The following is a 21,214-nucleotide window of genomic DNA, read 5'->3' as shown; positions in this document are numbered from 1 at the left end:
AATTAAAACTCCTATCGTCCCTTCCACCAACTAGGCTCGTTACAATTCGAATGGTCTTCTCATTGACACTTTCACGATGGCATTGCAGCACACACACGCCTAAAAGGAAATCGAAAGTCATCGCTGGGCGTGACCATGTCTCGCTCTCATTTTATTGACCTCATCGACAGCATTGGCCATTGAGCACATGTGTTCAGCAGTGGATTGAATGGGTAGAAGAGTTTTATCTGAGAATTAAGGTTTTGCATCTTAAAAACTAAGAAAATAATTCACTATTTCGAAGTATAGGCTGCATTGCTCACTGAAACCGTTAACAGTAGTTGAATTATCCTATTCCAGTGTTAATAGAGGTATTGCGCTTTTGCATTCATCAAATGCTGGCATTTGCACAACAATCTAACTAACCTCTTTATAGGTATGAATAGCAGGGGCTCTATCCACTTTTAGAATTTGGGGGGGGGGTGATTTTTGGACAGTGGGCTAAAATCGTCATAGTCATTACAACTTCTTTTATAGGTATGAATAGCAATAGAGGTAATCGAGGTATGAAATGAAGTGTGCATTGTATGCTATTGTTGGAAAAGGTGGAGACAACTCAAGACAAATTTTCAAAGTTTCGCTGAAAATGAAGCAAACCTAGACCTCTACAAACCTTCGTTTTTATTGAAATCCTTTTGTGATCTTGAAAAAGACAATAATTGGGTTTAAAAATGCCCAAAAAGCGACCAAAGCAAAGTAAAATTTATCAAAGTTTTCTTCTTTTCTTGCCGGGACTGTCCCGATTTTCTTGACAACAGAAATTACATTGTGAATACTTGGTGGTTTCCAAATTTTGTAAGTTTATTTCGAACCTATGCGGAAGCAAAACACTTCGCTGACAAGTGACAACGTTGCAGAAAAAGTTCAACGCCACTACAGTGGTGGCGCTTATATGATATTGTTAACGTCACACACAATCAGGGCCGGATTTGGCTGATGGGGGGCCCGGGGCACTTTTAGATCAGGGGGGCCCCCTCGTGCAAAAAAATTTTTCGCGCCTATGGCGCGAAAAACCATCTCTACATCTACAGTAGCATCAGTCCAGTACTGCACAGCATTTTGCAGAAACTTCAAAGGCTGAAAGAAAAAAAATAACACAAAATCACATTTTTTTCCACATAGGGGGGCCCTTCAAAAGTCGGGGGGCCGGGGGCAACTGCCCCCTCTGCCCCCCCTAAATCCGGGTCTGCACACAATTAGTTTTCGAATTCAGAATTTCAGAATTAGTAAACTTAAGACAGTTCCCAGTCTGCAAATCAGTTCTTTTTTACATTGATTCAACGTCTGCAGACGTAAAAAATGTAAAAAGGATTGATCGGCAGACTGGGTTGATGCCATCGCAATGTAACATCGTTGCCTTTGAAGTTGTCAAAGCATTTCAGAAGACACAAAAACGATCAAAACCAAACGCTAGAAGAAAGAACGCGAAAGATATCTCCTGTTCTTTAAAATGACAGACAACACAGATTGGTCACTTTCAGTGTCTCAGGCCAATGTAGCAGAAGTATGGAGTGGTTATGCCAAGTAGCAAGATATTGTTCGTTTGTCAGAAAATAACACAAAGATTTCATATACTGTACTTGTATTACAGTTTACAATGTTTTATCTTCAAAAATTTAAACTTAATTTTACCAGCACCTTCGTAGTTCGGTTTTTGTTTTAGGTTTTTTATTTAAGTTTATAATTTAAACGATAATAAAGGAAATAACCCTCATATGGTTTCACGGAAGGATATTTTTAAGCTTTAAAACACAACAATAATTTGTGAAACTTGCTATGAATGATTGAACTTTAGATCACCATTCTAAAATGTATTAGGCTGATATGAAAAAGTAAACACCTGGTTGTGGTTGTAGGTTACGCACAGGATAATATAACTAACCAAGTTGCTGAAAAACTTACCTCCAGAATGTCAACGCTTCGGCGACTGAGGAAGCAAGGAACTGAAAGCGAAGATGAACCAAGTTTTAAAGTTGTTGTTTTTGGTCAGCCCGGAGTAGGAAAAACCGGTACAACTTGTTTTTGTTTGATTATTTGAAAACTTTAACAAAACACTAATTACGTAATACCTCATTTTTGCAATTAGAACCTTAGCCTAGCCTTGATTGTCTAATGTGGGCTAACCGTGTTTTTCTCAGACAAGATACTGATGTTTCGAATACCGTTCACTTTTGTAGACTTAGTATGTGATCTTTTTCAAGTTATTGTCAAATTCGTCGCAGGGTATTGCAAACAGCCTAAAAGAATGAGGCAAACTCTAAAAAAGAATGAGGCAAACTCTAAAAAAGAATGAGGCAAACTCTAAAAAAGTCAATGAAACCAAAGTAACTTGAACGTTCCTCTAAGTCTACGATATTTCGGTCTGTTCGAAACGATGCAAAATTCTTTAAAATTTAAGTTGAAACAAAATGAAATGAAAACAAGCAATGTTGTGTTGAAAACAAAAGATTGTAAATTTTGAAATGCAATGTTTGTGTTTCAAACAGTCAGAATAAGTTTCAACTCAGCCCACACACAGCCAGGTCAGAGCTTTTCACCTTGTTAGTATCCGCGCTTTCCGAAAGTGATGTTTGTGACAAAACAAAACCCATACATTGCATGGCCTTGGACGTCGCTCATGTTACTATAGCGACGTACGCGGCATGACACACCAGCTCAGAAAATTGTAAAATTGAATTGACTATTGACCACTGGGCACTGTTTGTTTGTACAATCGATAGCTTGCATATTTTCTAAATCCAACCATGTTTTTTAAAGCTACGTAGGCCCTACAATTTGTATTCATGAAATTGTAAGTAGGCTCCTAAATATGAAATGCGTTCGCAAACTTGTTAATGGAACTTAATGGAGTAAATGAGTTGTTTCATCCCATTCATGCGTGATGTCACTGAAAACATCTCAGTGTGTAGGCTGTGAAGTGCCAAATCATGTCATTTAGGGAATATCATATAGACTATATGATATTCCATAGACTACTACATGACCTCACACACGCATTTGCTGAAAGTTAAAGAAAAGAGATAAAATTTGAACATCATTTCGACTTTGTTTGAAGCAGTCAAAACAATAACACATGTCTCGCCCACGTCAGTCATCTTAGGTGGCCTTTTGTTTACAACCAGTCAGTCTATGATTTTGTGTCGCATCCAAGCTTTTACCCGGGGGTTAAAGACTGTCTACGATAATTTAAGGTAAAATATTAACATTTTGTGTCATTTAAAACTGAGATATGAGTTAAAAAAATTGATGTATTATCTTTGGAGGCACAATAATGGCCGATCTTCTCTGTCACGACTATTTTAATTGTTTAAAAAACCCACAGTCACACCTTGTTAAAATGTATTTACTCTTTTGAAGTTTCTACGATGTTTTAAAAGTGTAAGCTGCAGTAACAGAACCTTCACTCCTTCCAAATATGCCCACACTGGAGCATTAACACTAATTGCAATCTAATGATTGCCTTCAATTTTGCCTCATAAATGTCAATGGATTGGGCTACCTACAGTACTCAACGCATGACTTGAAAGCGGAATTGAAAAGGATCTATTGCATGGTAACTAATAGTTGCCATTATATGATATTGCCGTTATCCAACAAACCTCCAATCCTAATTTCACGCTCACAAATTTTTAAGAGGCTTAAAGCAATGTCATTTGAAAATGTTTGGAGAAAAATCTTTTTTTTGATTCTTTCAGTATCAAGTGCGACATTTTTGTGGAGTTAATGTCTTTAACTTCGTCTTATGTTACGTGACCTTACTTTGATATAAGCCTGGGCTACTTACAGTATGTGTCTTTTGGTATGAGCCACATAATTTAACGTATTATGATGGCGTTAAAACGTAACATTAATGCATTTAGAGTCAGTTATTTTATTGCTACGCCAAAAACTCTATGAGTGTGAATAGAAACAGAAAAACTATAACACAAAATTTTCAATCTTTAAATCATTTTCCCGAACTTACCTTAAACCGTTCTGTTTTTTTGTTTTTTTACCCCTTTTGGACAGTTTGCTTGTTTCAGTTGCTCCAAGGAATACACAAACTATTTTATGTTCAACTACATTTTAGTGATTTTACATTTTTCGAGTTGTTTACAGTATGTGTATGAATATCCATTCCGTCTTGCAATTTCGCTGTTTAACGTTCCGCAATATTTCAGCGTTCATCGTCAGATGCGTCACAAAAAGATTCATCGGAGAATACGACCCTACGCTAGGTGAGGTGAATTTTTCTAAAACTTCATTGAATAGGCAGAACACTTGGTTGCTGTTGGTTAGTTGATGTTGTATTTCGTTGTTTTTACATCTAACAAATTGTATGATTGTCTGAAGATGGGTGATTTAGTTTTTTCGAAAAGGTATTTTGCTTTTTAAAAGTTGGAATAGTGGGTTTGGTTTTAAGTGGCTTTCAACCTGATGCTCACAATGAAAATTGTTTCTGAATAAAAGGAGGCTTTCTTCTTTTGGCATACACAAACTTACTACTACCTCAAACCTATCATTTAAAGTACCCGCCCCCTCCGTAACATATCATCAGCCTTCCAGTGGTTCAACTTTTGCAAAAAAAAAACTTTAAGCTTTAACTGGAGAGCACAAAATGCCTTTAAGCTCTAACTTCAAAAACTGTTTATTTTGGGATTCACGTTTTCACATATGATTCAGCAATAAAAGAGTTATTTCCAATTTTTTATGGTCGTTCTTTAATAATATCTGAGTGAAATCTTCAAACATTTTTGCGGACTGATGTCTTCTATTTCTTCTTGTGATTCTCTCCATCCGCTGAAAGTTCTCTGTTGACAAAAACTGTCTTTTGCATGTGTTAGTAGATAGATCAACAAATGATAAATAAAATTATGATATACATAAAATCAAAACAATTAAAGTTTACTTAGCGAAAATAGTGGATTATTTTCTCGATACTGAGGGGCATTGCGTCGTATTTAGTTAATCATTCTTGTGGAATTCCAGGCCCATTGTTACTGACGAAATTGCATTTTAATCGATGCATTGAGCCTAAAGGGTTTGCTTGTAATTTTTGTGAAAGACGTTTTTTCATCACATAGACATGCGAAGTTATCTGCTTATCTATCTAGCTTTGTTTTCAAAAGGTGTTTTTGTATCTTGCTTTTTTTTTAGCATTTTGACTCAAAATGAGCGGATTTAAGCGATGAATAGGCTATACTGTAGCCTACATTGAAATGCGATGGGCTGTCGAGTACACAAGAAAAAAAGCATTTCTAACAAACTACTACAAGATTTAATATCTTTTAAGCTAGAAATGTAGAAAATGCATGTTTTGTGTACATTGAAAACAAATTTACAAAGTTATGAATCGCCACAGGCTACAAATACCGCACCTTGTGCTTGAAAGGGCCAAATCACTTCAAAACATTGTTTCTTTGTCAAATTAACTTCTAAAACAAATTATCTCAAAACGCAAATTTTTATCGAATTAGGCTGATGCGTTTGTTTTTCAATAAACACTTTCACTTGTTGCGAGTTGTACTGGAATAAAAGTCTACCTGCACATTTGGCCATGTCTCGCTTATCCTTGTCCGTGCTGTAGTCAGTTACAAGCACTGGGGTATCGCTGTTGGGAAAACAGTGAAAATCTGTGGTTAGGATTGTTTAAAAGCGGCTACTCGCAATTTTCCACTTGATGCCTCACAATCGTATCACTATTGCGTTGATTATTTCATAAACACATGACTTAATTGCTGTATGTGCCAAATTGAAGTTGGCTTACGGGATGTGCCAAATAAAACCTGTGTTGCGGTTGTGAAATCTGATACTGAAAACATCCTCTTGTAATTGCTCTTTTCATCTCGTGTTGTTTGAGCAATTTGAAGATAATCTTAAAAGTGTTTTCGAGTTGGGCCTGTGTTGACAGTTGGTGCTCTAATAGTCTGTTGACTTCGAATACATGCTAACAGAAAAATGGTCTTTCCGGATAAGATTGTTTTAGTATTTTGAAAAAAAATTTAATAAAATCTTTGAGGCACTACTTAGAGCGGTAAACAAGTATGTTTTTACTCTATAGGAAAACAGTGCGAAACAAAAACAAAAAGAAGTACTAGTTTCGTATGGCAACTTCACACGCTAAGTTCATAATCGTTTCAAAAAGCCAGTTTTTAAAACTGTTTCGCATTGAACTGTGTTGTTACCACTCTTTAATGTAGTCCATGGACACTTTAAAATCAAATTATCAACAGTTTGCCTGCTGTTCATACAGTTTGGACAATTTACTCCGAATTTTGATAGCCCCATCGATGACGAGTTGTAGCAGTTCAAGCGTGACGGGATAAAATTTTGTTGAGTTGAGTTTCGCGACCAAACATTGAAAATGGATCCTTCTTTTCAACACGGTCTCTTTGCTCAATTTTCAGTTTTATTCCTTTAAGTTGAAAACTTAAAAATGAAATCCGCTTTTGCCTTGAAAGTTAAATATCATCGCGTTGTTTCAATAGTCATCATATCTCTTTCTATTGATGGCTTTTTTCGCTAATGACAAAATATCTATTTATTTTGACACTTAGTAATGAGTTTCTTTTGCGTAAATATTTATAAAGGATTGACCAAGCCTCTCATGCATTATTTTCTGAAGATCAATGTTTTATAAAGTCAATTTACTTTAAAATTTGTGATTTGAAGTCTCATTTTCTTGTGTTTAATCGTCTTTGCTTGTTTTCCGGTTTAAGTTAGTTTTACCATTTTCGCTCGCTTGATAATCGACCGAATGATTGCATTGTTGCAATGATTTTTTTTTGAACTTAATTTAAAAAAATTGGACATGTGCATTGTACAAAGCCTACAAATCTTTGTTGAAAGAACTTTGCAATGAAAATTTCTTCTTTTGAAAAAGTGTGCACATTTTTGGAGACAAGACTACAACATCATAAGTTAATTACTAATCAGGTTTTTTCCGCTTTAAAGTTTTAGCTATTTGGCATTTACATACTTTTAATCTTTTAGTGTTTTCCTGACTTGCTTTGCCTTTCCCTTAAACCGTTTCATACAAAATTCGTTTTCCTGGTTAGTCTCTAAAAATTTGATTTTCTTAGATTTATAGTGATTGAAAATGACATTGTACATTGGGATTTGACAATTGTACGGTGTTGATGCTACGCCACTGACTGCAACAGACTGGATTAGAAATCAAAAATCCGCACTGGCGACCCCGCATCGGAGGATTACATACAGAAGGAAATAAGCACCTTAAACATTTTTTTCTAAATTAGATGTAGTGGTTATCGAAAGTTAAAAATAGTTTGTCATTCACAATGATAGCGCTTTCTGCTCACTACAAAAACAACTAGCCTACTTTGTATGAAACACTGTGCATATTTTATCCCAGCCAAATCTGTCTTTTTTGCATTGACCCAACGTCTACATAGTTGGAATTAATGTCAAAAGGAAAAATTTATACCTGAGAATGTCAAAGTCAAGTTGCACGCAATATGTGACCTCAAAATCGTGACAATTCTGATATGTAGTCAGCCATAACTAAGTTTCACGGAAATCAAATTGTCACTCGCAATTGCACCCAGATGTTGAAAGCCGAAAGGAGTGCAAATACTTTTCATTTGGCTTCATAAAACCAGAAATCTAATTTACAGTTTCTAAACACATTCGTCGTCATTGAGGTTGTCAGAATGAAGACCTTCCCAATCTAAGAAATTGTTGGTAACTGCTCATAAATATTAAGATGTGCATAATGTTCGAGATGCTTTGGCCCACTCACTCACAGCTTGTGTGGTTACTTTTCAGTTTACAAGAATTACGATTGTAAAAATGTACATGTGTTAGTTAGTTAGGCTGATTAATTCAGATTACGAAATGATGTCAAGATAAGGTTACTTACGTCATTAATGAGAGTGACGTTGCCAATTGCTTTTTGTTTTGTTACCCTTTTATAACACTCTGGGGAAAGGCAAGCGGCATTTTTAATGCTAATTTTAGTTTAGTGGCAACCAAGCATTGTAGGCATGGGCAGGGTTCCCTGTGGCTGTCCAAAATAAATATCTTTCAAAATGCTTCGTTTTGTGAAGATTTTTAATTTCATTTTGAAATTACTTCTTGGTGAAGAATTTTGTTGCAGTTTGACAAAAAAAATTTCAAAAATCCTTTGTTTGGGGAAAACATCGCAGGCCTATAGGTTATGAAACTAAAAATGTAAAAATCCTGCCTTTCTCGAAGCTCTCTGATCAATTCAAAGTTGAGGTTAGCAATAATGTGTAGTTTGTTGAGGTTTATGTGGCGGCTTAACGTGTCTATTTGTTCAGGTTGCCTTATTTTCTACGTAAGTTATAAAAATCAACTGGTTGTACACTTTGAAAATTTATAGTTGATTTTTGTTCTTTTTCATCTGATGTATATATTTTTAGATCGATTACAAAAGAATTTTTTTTTCATTTTTTTTAAATATTTACACAGGAAGGAATTACTTTAAGTGTCGTGTTTTCAAACAGCACAGCCGACTGAGTGTTCGCTTCACAAGTCTGATTGTCCCTTTTAAAAGTAGAAAAAAAAAGTTAATCTTCAAGCAAGCATTTTGTCGCCGGAATGTTGTGTGTCATGTGACACTCTAAATATTAGCCATTTACTCAGCAACATATCTTTGCAATCACATGCGGCCACTCAACCTTTGAGGATTAAAGGGGATAGGGGGGTCGTGGGTCAACTGTTGCACTTAAAGTAACATAGTAGGCTCTTTTGATGAACATCCAAGAGAGACACAACTCTGATAATTTTTCAGTGTTGTAAAGAATTGCATTTAATCTGTATTCTCCATGATGAACTAACGAAATGTAACTGCAAGTACATTTATAAATGTTGAATAAACATTTAGATTTATTGTACTGAAATATTTCTAGCACTGAAATTTATGTTCCTTTGCTTGGAAAGAGGTCGGTGATCACAAAAAAGGTTAAAACTTATTGCCGTAAATAGAACTATAAATTGAACTGAGAACAAGAAAACTGCGCATTCAAGTGACAGTGACGTGTGCAAGTAATAAGCAACAATTGATTGAGTTTCGCTTTTAGCAGCATGATCGTAGCTTACTTCACAAGGTAGATTTAAACGATCTGTCTTAGCCTGATGCTGCGAGTTTGCTGTGGCAATAGTAAGTTGCGCTAGCTTTCGGAACACAGTTCCCTAGTCATGTGCTATGATGAATGTGCTTTGATGAATGTGCTATGATGAATGTGCTATGATGTGCTTTCATCATAGCACATGACTAGGGAACTGTGTTCGAAGTAATAAGCAACAAACTAACAAACCTATAACGCCATTGAATCTTAGGCTGCCCCATAGGCTACTGAATTACGTAAAAGTATCTAAATTTACTCGGTGGGGAAATGGTTGCCAAAGAACCTGATGGTCTCAAGCTGTTAATGTGACAGTCTAAACAAAAATTGTTTTGTCCCTTTCACATAGATTCAAAGTCTTTGTGCTTAAAATCACAATTAACTGGACTAAAAAGTACCAGCCGAGGTTGATTTTTGTAAAGCACACAAAAATGTTAATTCTTCAGTAAAGTAACCAAAGATTTCAGAGTTCACACAAGATTTTTAGAAAAATTTGTTTGAAAAAACAAAGCAAAACGTTTGCGTCATTCTTCTCTGCCAAAAAATCTAAAAACACAAAAGCAATGTTAAAATTCGTTTGTTTTCAAACTATCTCTAAATCAACCTGCAAACAAGTCGTTTTTTACTTTGATTCAGCATCTGTAGACGTGAGAATCAATGAGACAAATCACTGATTTGCTGTCTGAAAACTTTTGCTAGTTAGGAAAATTCACAGCTTTGAAAGCAAAATCATGGTAAAAAGTCAAGTAGGCTATATGGAATCTTTGTATTATATTGTTTTGCAAAGTCATTCTTGTTTATATTGCTAAAGTCATTTGTTGTCTTTTAACCCAAGCCCACAGCACAAGACTCGTCTACATCAAGACGTTTGATGGAAACTTTTTTCGTGTTTTTTGGTTGAAAACTACGTGTTAATGATGTAAAAATATTGGACTTGGTGGTTCTTGGTAAACATTTTGCTTCATTATTCGTATACGGTGTTTACCGTTTACGTTATACTTTTTTTCACTGACAGACAAATAATCAAGAACAAATTAAATCGCCCTTCAATCAAGTTGCGACTGTTTCTGTTAGATATTCTATCTAACTATATATACGTTGGAACCAAGCTAACTTAGTCCGATTAAATGGGTATTCCGATTAAACGTGGGCCGATCTAAGGGTGGTTGTAGTTAGTTTTGCGAACAGAGTCACAACCACGAGAATCAGTGCATGCACATTGCACAAACTAATAATACTTGAAGTCGCAGCAAAATTTCACGGCACAGCAAATTACAATGTGAAGTACATTATTGAGCTCGAGTTTTTTGAAAATCTTCCAAAATTCAAAAGACGTGCTGAGCTATTTTTATCAATTATATATAAAGCACCGCGTACAATGTCAAGATTGCTTAACAAATTGCGTTCCTAGCGTGGTTCTTGAATTGCTTTTGCAAGGAAACTTTTAATTTTTACGATAGATTTTATTAAACTCCAAAAATGAAATCCTTAAAAATATAGTATACAGTTTCTTGATTTAAATTATTGAAAAGTTAGATTTGAAAGCGTTTTTTTCACAAGCCTAACGCAGGCCCTGGCCTAACGGCAGTAATCCAGGGTGTAACCTCTTTTTGTTCAAAGTATATGCCAAATTTGAAGACTCCATGCCAGTAGGCTACTATTTTCAAAGAATATTTTGAAAGTTAAGTGGGCATAGAAAGACCAAACTTTTTTTCTGATTTTCTTAAAAAAATTTCAACAACCAAAAACCTATTCGAGGAAAGCTATCAAATGTATATTAACATTTCATGAAGACGTCACTTAGCATTTTTGGACGCAGACATAATCCTTAAAGACGGAAAGACCAGCGTTTGTCCGCATAGCAGCGGTCCAGTAACCTATAATTATCCAGATAAGAGCTTGTCATAGTATTTGTATCTTCTGATGAAAACTTGGCTGGATGCCTCACTATGCTTGAATGTCATCTTGCAAAACTAATCCACTACTCTTCAGAAATTTTGACAAGCGACAGGCTCACACTCTAAGTTAGCTCTTGGTGCGCAGTCAAGCGTGAAGGTGATGAAACGGATACAAAAATTACAGAGGATTAGAATCTTAAGTTGTTTCCTTATTACTTTCATCAACATCTTCAAGGGCATGATGACATAACCCTCTCAAAAAGATATAGATCTTCAAATCCGGTATGGCCCTTTGATGTGCAATCATTCATATATGAAAACTTCCACAAATAAATGAACAGAAAGAAAACTATACTAATATCCAAAGCAATGACCGTAGCGTTTTGTGTGACCAGGCTTTTGTTAGTTAGCGATACAAGTCAATTTTATTACATTGCGACGTGTAATGCAACTACTATCGGTTTCAAGACAACGCTGTGTTTCAAAAGCTGTTGCCGATGCTTCAGCACATTTTTCTTTAGAAAATACTTTTATTGATGTAGCGTTTATATTTTTTTTCTGGGTTTGAGGTTTTATTTCGTTCCAAAAGTTAGAAGTCTAATAAGCATGGCCAGACATCAAAAATACTTCGCAACGAAACCCAACCTGGGCTTAACCCTACAACACACTTTGTCAAAAAGAGATTAACCTTTGTTTGACTTCAACACTGGCAACTCGTGAGCTCATTCTCCAACTTTAGGTGCGCATTTTCTTTCAAATTAGGCTAAAAGTGGTTTACTGCGGTTGGTCTTTTGACAAATAAGTCCAGGCTACCCTTAAAGTCAGCCATGCCCAATTAAAATAGGCCAGTTGTAAAAGGTAAAAAGAATCTAGTATTTTATTAGAGAGTCATGAATTCTACGAAATGAATTTGGAACAGCAAAACGAAAAATACAATGAAAGCTTGTAAACTCTCAGGCATCCAATTTATTTTGTATTGATTTGAGTTTATTAACCTTTTTTTCACCCGAAGTAGCCTGTTGTTTCTTCAATTGGTCTTTTATGGACAAGATGAGAGTTCTCGGCTAAGTTTCATTGTAGGCAGAGTAAGCCAGACTTCAATTCAGAATTGATGATATTGTGACCCGAAGATCATACGTATCATTTGACAATCTTTACTTTTGGGTTAGGTTTTGGATAAAAAAAAAAGAACCTAAAACTTATCTGTAATTTAAAACTAAACCTTGTAATTTCAACTTTTACAAAAATTTAGTTTTAATCTGATAAATTTAGCCAAATTCTATACATGTGCGTCGCAAACCAAAATCATTATTGGGGACAAAAAATATGCAAAATGCGCCAAAAAAGAAGGTCAAGTATTCACAATTTTCTGAGGGCAACCCCCCTGATCTCCTAACAAACTATTTGCTTCTTTGCACTTCAACTTTAATGTTGTCCATTTTCTCTTAGAAAGAAATTATATGTTAAATAAAGTGACTTGCGTTCTTTTGGTGACTATAGGCTACTAGGTTAACTCCTGATGTTAAGGATGGTACCTAGCTTTTATTACCGAAATTATATGTTGTCGACATTCAGGTTCCCTTCAAAAATATTTTTCTAAACTTCGTGTTGCAATTGTTATGATGATTTCGGTATTTCTATATAAGGAGGGACCAGGGCCTCCGAGAGAAATCAGCACTGGTCGGGAAACAACACGAAAAATGGGCCCCATAATATTTTTTAGCAAATATTGCATTGCATGTTCGTGTTAAGCTGAAATTAGCCTACTTTCCTCAGGATGAAAAGAACTTCGTTTAATGTAAAAATCATCAATATATAATCACTGGATTACACTTGCAGCAAAAATGCCATTGAGGCAAACCATTTTGTCTAGAAAGCTTTGTAAACACACAATAGGCCTACAGGCAACGAAAATAGTTCAACCAAGCATTTAATTCAGGAGTGTCCAAACTTTTTCCCACGCGAGCCAGTCTTGATAATAAGTGTTCGCGGCCAACAGCCACAATAATTTTTCTGAAAACTGCAAGTTGAATTTATATGATTTTTGTGTGTCTGCAGGCCAAAAATAACACATTGTACAACAGGTGCGGGCCATACAAAAACGTTTCGTGGGCCGGAGTTGGTCCGCGGGCCGGACTTTGGACATCCCTGATTTAATTCAACCCTTTCTGCACTTTTTGCAATGCAAAGTTACGGATCACAGCATCAAATGATAAAATATTGCGACGTCTGAATTGATGCACAACATGTCTAGTTAGGCTTTTCAATCGTTTTGAGTCATAGACCTACTGGAGCGCAAACAATTCTTTACAAATTTCAGGAATTGCTGAAACCACGTTCTCAAAGCACAACCGTTGGAGGTAGCTACCGGAACACAAAAAAAATTCATAACAAAATTATTTGGAAAAACCTTTCGAAAGTTGCAATCAATGATTCCTTGTGTAGAGATTATGGGGTGGTTCGTTCTGGTTTGCAGCTGAAGTTTGCTGTGTGGGTAATTTCTGTCAAAAGTACCAACTCATCCAAAATGTCTTGAAAAATGTCATTGTTGTAGCCTACAAATGGTTTAAATTTGTCCCATATGCCCGCAACTGCACAACAGACATACGATGAAATTTTCATGGAACTTCAAACTCATCGACGATAGGCCTATGTTTAAGTTTGTTGATACATTTGTCAGTTCCAACAACGATCGAATCCTTTGCAATGTACGGTAGAATACATTTCCTTCGAATGATTCAGCTAGTAAAGTGGAGTTATAAAAGCGTTCTGTCCTCAGGAAAACAAAGTCATTTTCTTTTAAATTTATAATTGCCACTGCAACTTTAGCTTGCGAGTATTAGCCTACTCTTCTCAGCTTTCTCTTACTTAGATTACGTCTTCCTTTAATTTCATTAAATTCATCAGTGAATCTTGTTTAGGACCGTAATCCACATAATGCAAAGCAGTCACAAATTTAAAACTGCTAGTTGTAGGCTACTTTAGCATTGACTCAGCTTCCGATCAAGCTCTTGTTGGTTCTAACTTGATGCATTTAAGAAACGTCTTTAGAGCTTCAATTGCAAAAGAGTAATGTAAAGCATTGGGTTTGACTGCACCCCGCCTTGATTACATTCTCGAAGTCAATTTTCTTTGCAAGATGATAGGACAGCTTTCTTTAGATTTTTTAGAAATTCTTCTGTGACTGGTCTATAACTTTAAAGATGCCACAACAAGCTTACAGATAATTAATCAATTACTCCAAAAAGGATAAGACATTTGAACAACGCTGTCTGTAGGCAACATTATGAATTCCAACTAGATGTAAGCAACAACATACATAAAGAAAAAACTCACTACCTTCCAAATCACATCATGAGAAGCATGACCAACAAAAGGCTACTTGACCACACGAAAACAGAAGATCTTTTAACTATGACAAAATCACATCCAATTCCAGCAATAAGTTAATAAAATCAAAAGTTTTAAAACTGTTCGGCCACATTAAAAGATCACAATTCGGAATCAGAAAAGTTTGCACAGAAGGAAAAGTAGAAGAAAAAAGAAAACGTGGCAGACAACCAAAACGATGACAAGACAACATCCAATCATGGACCGGACTCAACTTGGCGACACTGGGCGAGCTGGCTCAAATCGTCACTCTTGGAAGCAAATAACTCATGTTGATACGCAATGTGATGCAGGCGGAGATAATGACTGATGATGATGATGATCCATAAACAAAAAATATACAGGATTTACTTTCTTTAATCGTGCTTGGACTGATACCTTTAACTTTCACAGATAACTTATGTTGGATACAACATCCTATGCCTGGCCAACGCAGATTTTGAAGTTAAGGTTCAGTTGTCAAGCAAAAATAGTTCCCGCTTAGCTAACACAGCGCCAGTTTTCAAGTTGAAACTATCAATACAATCGAAACCGTTCAGTGATACAGAAATCATTTCAGCTTCAGATTTTACGTCTTGAAGCTGTTCAACATCGCCTACCTTAACACGAAAATGATTTGTTCTTAATGAGAAGCATCGAGAGTGACATTTACAATGATTGAGAAATACTTGGAACTACGCACTTCATTTAAGAATTTGTTGATTATTTAGTTGGTACATTTTTACTTTAGTACTAAATATGGGCCCCCCTCAAAAGTGCAAAAACAAAAAACTACTCGTTTTTCCTTTACAATGTTTTGCTAGGGGGGAAACTGGCCCGACTTCCCCCCCCTCTCGGAGCCACTGGGAGGGACGACCATTTAAGAATCTGGCAGATCTCCCATAACTTAATTAGCTTTAATAAACTTGTCTCAGATTGCATGGAACTAGACAAAAAGTACCACTGGATCAGTGATTGACAAGTACACCAGAAATTACACATTTATAATTAAGTGCTGGTTTCCTGAAAAGTGTTTCGTGAGTTGTTTGTAGTTCTTACAAAACTCTTGTAGCTTTTCTTGAGACGCAGAAATATTTTAATTGGCCAAAGTCTTGTACAGCAGGTGAAACTGCTACAATTTCAGGTTTAACTGCTCTCGGCTATGTTATGTTATACTAACCATTAAGGTTGTCGTATCGCTTTAAGTCGTAGAGTTCTGTATTTTTGCTTATATGGATTGCTTCTGATATTGTACTGTAAAATTAGACCCAGACTTTTCTGAATGTAATCTAACACCATCAAATATTACCATAAATATCCCTATTTTATAAAGGCAACCTATACATCAACAAATTTATCAAAATATTTTATCATAGCTTGATCAATTCTTGATATGTTTTTTTATCTTACAAATTAGCAGAATTTTTTCATCTTTTAACCACAAGGAACATATAGTATATAGCTAACAACAGCAATTACCGCCCTGAAACAAACTTTCAGTGCAGGTGTTTGTAACATGGCGTTACGATGTCACTAAATGCTTATCATTCCATTTCCCAACCAACAAATTATCTTTTTAACATGGATTCAACGTCTGCAGGCGTCGAATCAACGTAAAAAGGGCGGTTTGCTGGCTGGGTCTTCACTTGTAAAGTGACATTTGTTAGTAAGTATAATTCGATGAGCTATAAATAATACTTTGCATCTCCAGAAAGCATATATCAGAGGTCACTCACCGTTCCCCCCAATCATTCAGTGTTCTTGGAAATCATGGACACGTCAGGCCAGGTAAACGCAACTACAAGTAAAAGTTAAAGCCAACAATTTTTTACATAAAATAAACGCCATCTTGTTCCATTGATGTTTTTTGGCTTTCCAATAAGGAGACAGACTTTCAAGCAGCGCTGTAGCCTACAGAAGAAACTGAACAGCTTTCAGTAGCCCACATAAAAGGTTGAGTTCCGATGCGTTTGTCGGTAAGCTACTGCACGTCATCACTGCTGAGCAAAACAGCGTTTTTACAATGGAAACCCTGCACAGGCTTTTCCTTGTGACACCCTGCTGATAATATTGAGTTTTGTTAAGTGGTGAAAGAATTTTTGGTTAAAACCAAACGTTCAAAAACAAGATGTTTTGCTTGTTTTTGAAGCACAGTGCTCCACGACATATTACAGATGCATTTTAACATGAATAAAACAAATGTAACGTGGTATTATTTTTATCTAATTATCTATTACTTAGAAGAAGACATTGTATATTTAAAAAAAGATCTGATAGGTATCCGTGAAATTATCAACTTAATTCTTTTCTGATAACTTGAAATTAATTTTCATAACCAACGAACAAATGTACGAACTATATGATTATGATATTATAATAATATGGAACTAAAATTATGAAAACTAACCTATCTAGTATAACAACTCTGCAAGTCTGCGAGTTAAAAAAAAAACAATAGTGTTAATGATAAAACGAAATAACATTGGTTTCTATACACAAAGCTATCACCTTGACTGATCAAAATATTCCATTAGTAGCCTATAGGCTAGGCTATGTTGTTAGTTAACAGGGTTACTGTTTTTTTTTGACGTCTTAAAAACTAATTAAACATAGTAATCTAAACTTTTGGCTTGCTTCATGCAGTTATTGATAGATGGAGTTCACCAAAGCAACTGTAATCCTGGCATAAAATTTACAATAATTTGCTTTTTTATGACAAACAACTATTTTCTTAGAATTAACTAAAAATTAAGTTAGTTGTGTGGCTTATGGGACAATATTTTTCAAAAAAAAGGCGTCTGCCCAATATCTTTTACCTTCACTTCGGAGGAATATTTTGCGTGAACGCTTTTTCGTTTGTATTGTACGATTGCGGTTGGTAACTTTCGCAGCGTAGCCAACGGCCATTTTATTGAAACCTCAGAAAGACAATCCTGACGTCATGAAGGAAAAGATGAAATGGGCGGACGGGTTCGTCCTTCTTTATTCCGTGACAGATCAATCCAGTTTCACTGAAATTTCAAGAAGAAAATTCCTTATCTCTCATACTATTGCAAGCAGATCACAAAAGGTATGGCATGACAGGTGCATAAGAATCATGTCAGGGTACTAAATACTTGATCATCAACGAGAAATTTCTCAAGTTTGAAAAAAAACACTAAATATCAGTTGTAGTTCATTCATAGCTTGTCACATCAGTGTCGAAGCCAAGTTATGAATGAACTACAACGAATATTTAGTTTCTCTTTGAATTACTTTGCAATGACAACATTGGAGTTTCCTTTGAAATAGAAACCAAACGTAGCGATAGAAAGAACGGTATTTGATCGTGGATTAAGTCTAAACTTCATAAATGTCATTAGATTTGTGTTAATGGCTTTATTCAATATTTATCAAGATGGTTGTGGAATTTGATTAATTAAAAGTCAAATGTTACTCACGCCTACTTCTTGTGTACATAAAAATCGATTTCTTTGCATTTGACGAAACTTTGAACTGGCAGTTAATAAGTTAGTTAGTTGGAACTGGCCGTTAGTAAGTTAGTTTTGGTAAGTACGAGCGGTTCTTTTTAAATGTAATAGCTCCGTGTTTTTAATTTTGGATTTTGAATTTTCTCCAGGGAAACTTTGAGCCAGTGATTATGATTGTTGGAAACAAAAAAGATTTGGAAATGGAAAGAGTAATTTCGACGGAAGAGGGCGCTAAACTAGCAACTAACCTCAGTTGTTTTTTCCACGAAATATCAGGTAATTTAGAGGATTTAATAATACAACACTTAATTGTTTATAAACAAAATGTGTTTTCACTTAGTCTAACAACCAGAAAAAAAGTATTATCCTGACTGTAGTATTGTATTATTTCTCTATTATAAATAATATGATTATAGTTATTTTTTTCAAATCAATAAAATCCGTCTTCGTTGCATTGTGAGTAGCGACCTCATGCCAATTAAAAGATTGTAAGTTACAAACAGCAAGCGATGAAACAAGAAACATGAAACAAGCTCAACGCTAATGAACAGTGCTCACCTCTATCCAGAGTGTAACAAACTGGTTTGCTTGCAATAGTACCGAAATTCCAGTTAATATAAAAAAATGATGTTTTCTGACATTTAAATGACATTTCCTCTAATTAAATAAACAACATAATTAATCAATGCGTACCAAATTTAAACGCACCGTAGTTTACTTTCTTCTGTCCATGGTTTTGCTTTTCTTATTTCAACTTTTTAGTTCGCGAATCTGTTGACGAAGTCACGGAAGTGTTCGAGAGTCTTTACAAAGCTTGGCGGGAATCCGAGAAGAGTGGGCCAATGAGACCAAAATCTTCCAGCCACAGCTCATATTTCGACTTTCCGATTATGCAACATCATTTCCCAACCCTGCAGTCAAAGCGTAAGCAAAAGTCATTCAAGCATATCGATCGAATGCCAAGAATGCGGAGTTCTCTTGGCGTCGGTTGGCAAATCATTGAGCACCTCTGCAAAAAGACACCTAGTGGAACAACGGGAACTTCAAGCCTAAGTTCTTCTCCAGTTGTTCAAAGGTCATTTTTACATTCAAATTTACCGTTGTCTGACGGTGAAATGACAATTAAAAGACGTAATTTTAAAAATGATTACTTGACCAGTTCTGACTCTGACGCAGAGCGTCATCGCTTGGATTCCAACACTAATAATAAGTTTCCGCATAATGTCGCTAAACTAAATTATTCTCAAGAAAGCAAAAAGGGTGAAGAAGCAGTAGAACTGTCACCGTATGATAATTCTTCATCCGATTCTTGCGTGGAAGATAGTTATGGAAGTGGAATAATTAATTCACATCAAGTAGCAAAAGATTTTTCAAGGAAAACAATGTTGCTACCTTTACAGTAGAATGAAATGTAGCAAAACTGTCACTGAAGGAATAATAGCAGTATGATTTTTGCAAAACATCGTTTATTTCAAAGTAGGCTAACAATTTTTTTAACATTTCATTTATGTAAAACATAACACTGCAGTTTGAAACGTTTTAAACATTGTAATTTTGCGCATGTACAGTTTTTTATAGCTTGTCTTATATTTCAAAGTTTAAACTATTCGTTGTTAATTGCCATTGCAAATATGTTGCACAAGTTATAGTCACATTTTGTGTTATTAAAAGCAGTGGCGTAGCCAAGGGGGGGGGAGGGTTTGGGGGTTACAACCCCCCCCCCTCCTTTGGCATGCGTGTGACGTTACGATATTGAGAATGATACTTTCAGTCTAAAAAAAAAATTGCCTAATTTTAAACCAAACTGCATTAAAAGAGCGAGTTTTACCAATACCAAACATTCAAACATCTCAGCCAGGAATTAGCAACAAGAAAACATAGAGACTTAGCTTTATTTCCGAAAAATGCCGAAGAAAACAAGATCTTATCCTTTTGCTATGCCACCGGACAGCACCATTTTACAGGAATATTCATACCCACATTTTTTGTTGAAAATGCTCTCAGAATGCACCAAATTCAAAGTAATTTTTCAAAATTTTCTGGGGGAGGCTACCCAGACCCCCCGCCGCTGGGTCGTCAACCCCCCCCCCCTTTAAAAATTCCTGGCTACGCTACTGATTAAAAGTATCCCATCTTTGCTGGCCGCGAGTTGAAATTTTAAATTGTAAGCTAAGCCGATTTAAAAACCTAAGTGAACATTTTTTTGTATATTGTGGTAAATATAATTAAAAAAATTAATGTTGTTTCACTTTGCAAATAATATGAGTAAAAATGTGATTTTCAAACCGTCAACCAATGTTTCTTTGCCGTCAATCCACGGATATTCTTCACCACCAAACAACTTTTCCGTTTCAGCAACAAAGACTGCTTGCCCACCATCAAATTTAGTAACGTGATTCACCAATATAAGTGCCACTGCGAGAGTAGGTACATAATCCGCACGTCCCAATGCCTGGAGGAACAAATCGAGACAAACAACATGTCTAGAAAATAATCAGAGAAGGAAACAATACAACCAGAACCCAACCAAATCACTCATGCAAAACTGTAAATGACAAAAACATATTTAGTGACTTTGCAATTGGACAACACCTGGTGCATAACAAACAATGTGCTTTGAACTTCAGACTCGACATGTTTTCAATTGCCGATCTTCGTCCCACCTTGCAGCACTTGAAGCAATCTTTATAAAAAAAAAAACTCTTGATGTAGTCTGATGCCGCCAAAAAAATTCGTTTATGCCAGCATTTCTTAAACTGGGGTAAATTTACCCCTGGGGGTAAATTTTCTCGTTTTGGGGGTATATGAGCTATCAATCAAAATATCCACATCAGTTGACGGGACAGAAAAATTATGCCAGCTGTAGGTAGTGGTATTGTAGATATCATTTCACCGCTTGACGGAGATAATTGGAAATGATCTCAATCAAAACCTGAAGGATGACATCATCAGCTATCTTCAAAACTTGCAGGAGGAGTTTGAATGATATTTTCCCGAGATAAATAGGCTACTGGCAGCATTTTGATGAAAGTAGCGAGAAATCCTTTTGTATGTAAAGTGAAAGATGTTTCTGAAGCAATCCAAGAATTTATAGAATTAACAAACAATTCTTTTGCAAAAGATGGGTTTCACTCTTGCAACCTAGAAAAGTTTTAGGTTAAAATATAACATTGCTATCCAAGGATAGGAATTCAAGCTCTGAATGTTCTGGTCACGTTTACTTCAACTTACCTATGCGAATGCGGCTTCTCTGCACTGCTTATTATCAAAACTAAAGCACGAAACCAACTTCATGTTGAATCCGATATTTGTTGTGCATTATCTCCTACTTTTCCAGACATTGAACAAC

At 35.7% G+C, this 21,214-nt stretch overlaps 1 protein-coding gene across 1 annotated transcript; it reads left to right on the top strand.

Annotated features, from left to right (window-relative positions):
• Positions 1 to 1,926: 1,926 nt before the first annotated feature.
• Positions 1,927 to 19,617, top strand: LOC145780130 (uncharacterized). Its single transcript, XM_082591839.1, has 6 exons — positions 1,927 to 2,048; positions 4,200 to 4,256; positions 16,107 to 16,183; positions 17,319 to 17,465; positions 18,015 to 18,141; positions 18,628 to 19,617. Exons 1-6 carry the CDS (start codon positions 1,949 to 1,951, stop codon positions 19,266 to 19,268), a joined length of 1,149 nt encoding a protein of 382 aa, XP_082447965.1. The 5' UTR covers positions 1,927 to 1,948; the 3' UTR covers positions 19,269 to 19,617.
• Positions 19,618 to 21,214: the final 1,597 nt, after the last annotated feature.

The sequence above is a fragment of the Aplidium turbinatum genome, chromosome 11 (assembly GCF_918807975.1).
Source record: "Aplidium turbinatum chromosome 11, kaAplTurb1.1, whole genome shotgun sequence".
In the NCBI taxonomy this organism is placed as follows: domain Eukaryota; kingdom Metazoa; phylum Chordata; class Ascidiacea; order Aplousobranchia; family Polyclinidae; genus Aplidium; species Aplidium turbinatum.
Note: the sequence above shows the minus strand (reverse complement) of the source record. Positions and strands in the feature narration are given on the sequence as shown.

Bases quoted from the DNA above. Each gene is read 5' to 3' on its own strand.
- LOC145780130 (XM_082591839.1), top strand. From the start codon at position 1,949: ATGTCAACGCTTCGGCGACTGAGGAAGCAAGGAACTGAAAGCGAAGAT. The intron at 16,184-17,318 runs GTAAACGCAACT...TTGAAACCTCAG, and splicing joins TCATGGACACGTCAGGCCAG to AAAGACAATCCTGACGTCAT. The intron at 17,466-18,014 runs GTATGGCATGAC...AATTTTCTCCAG, and splicing joins TTGCAAGCAGATCACAAAAG to GGAAACTTTGAGCCAGTGAT.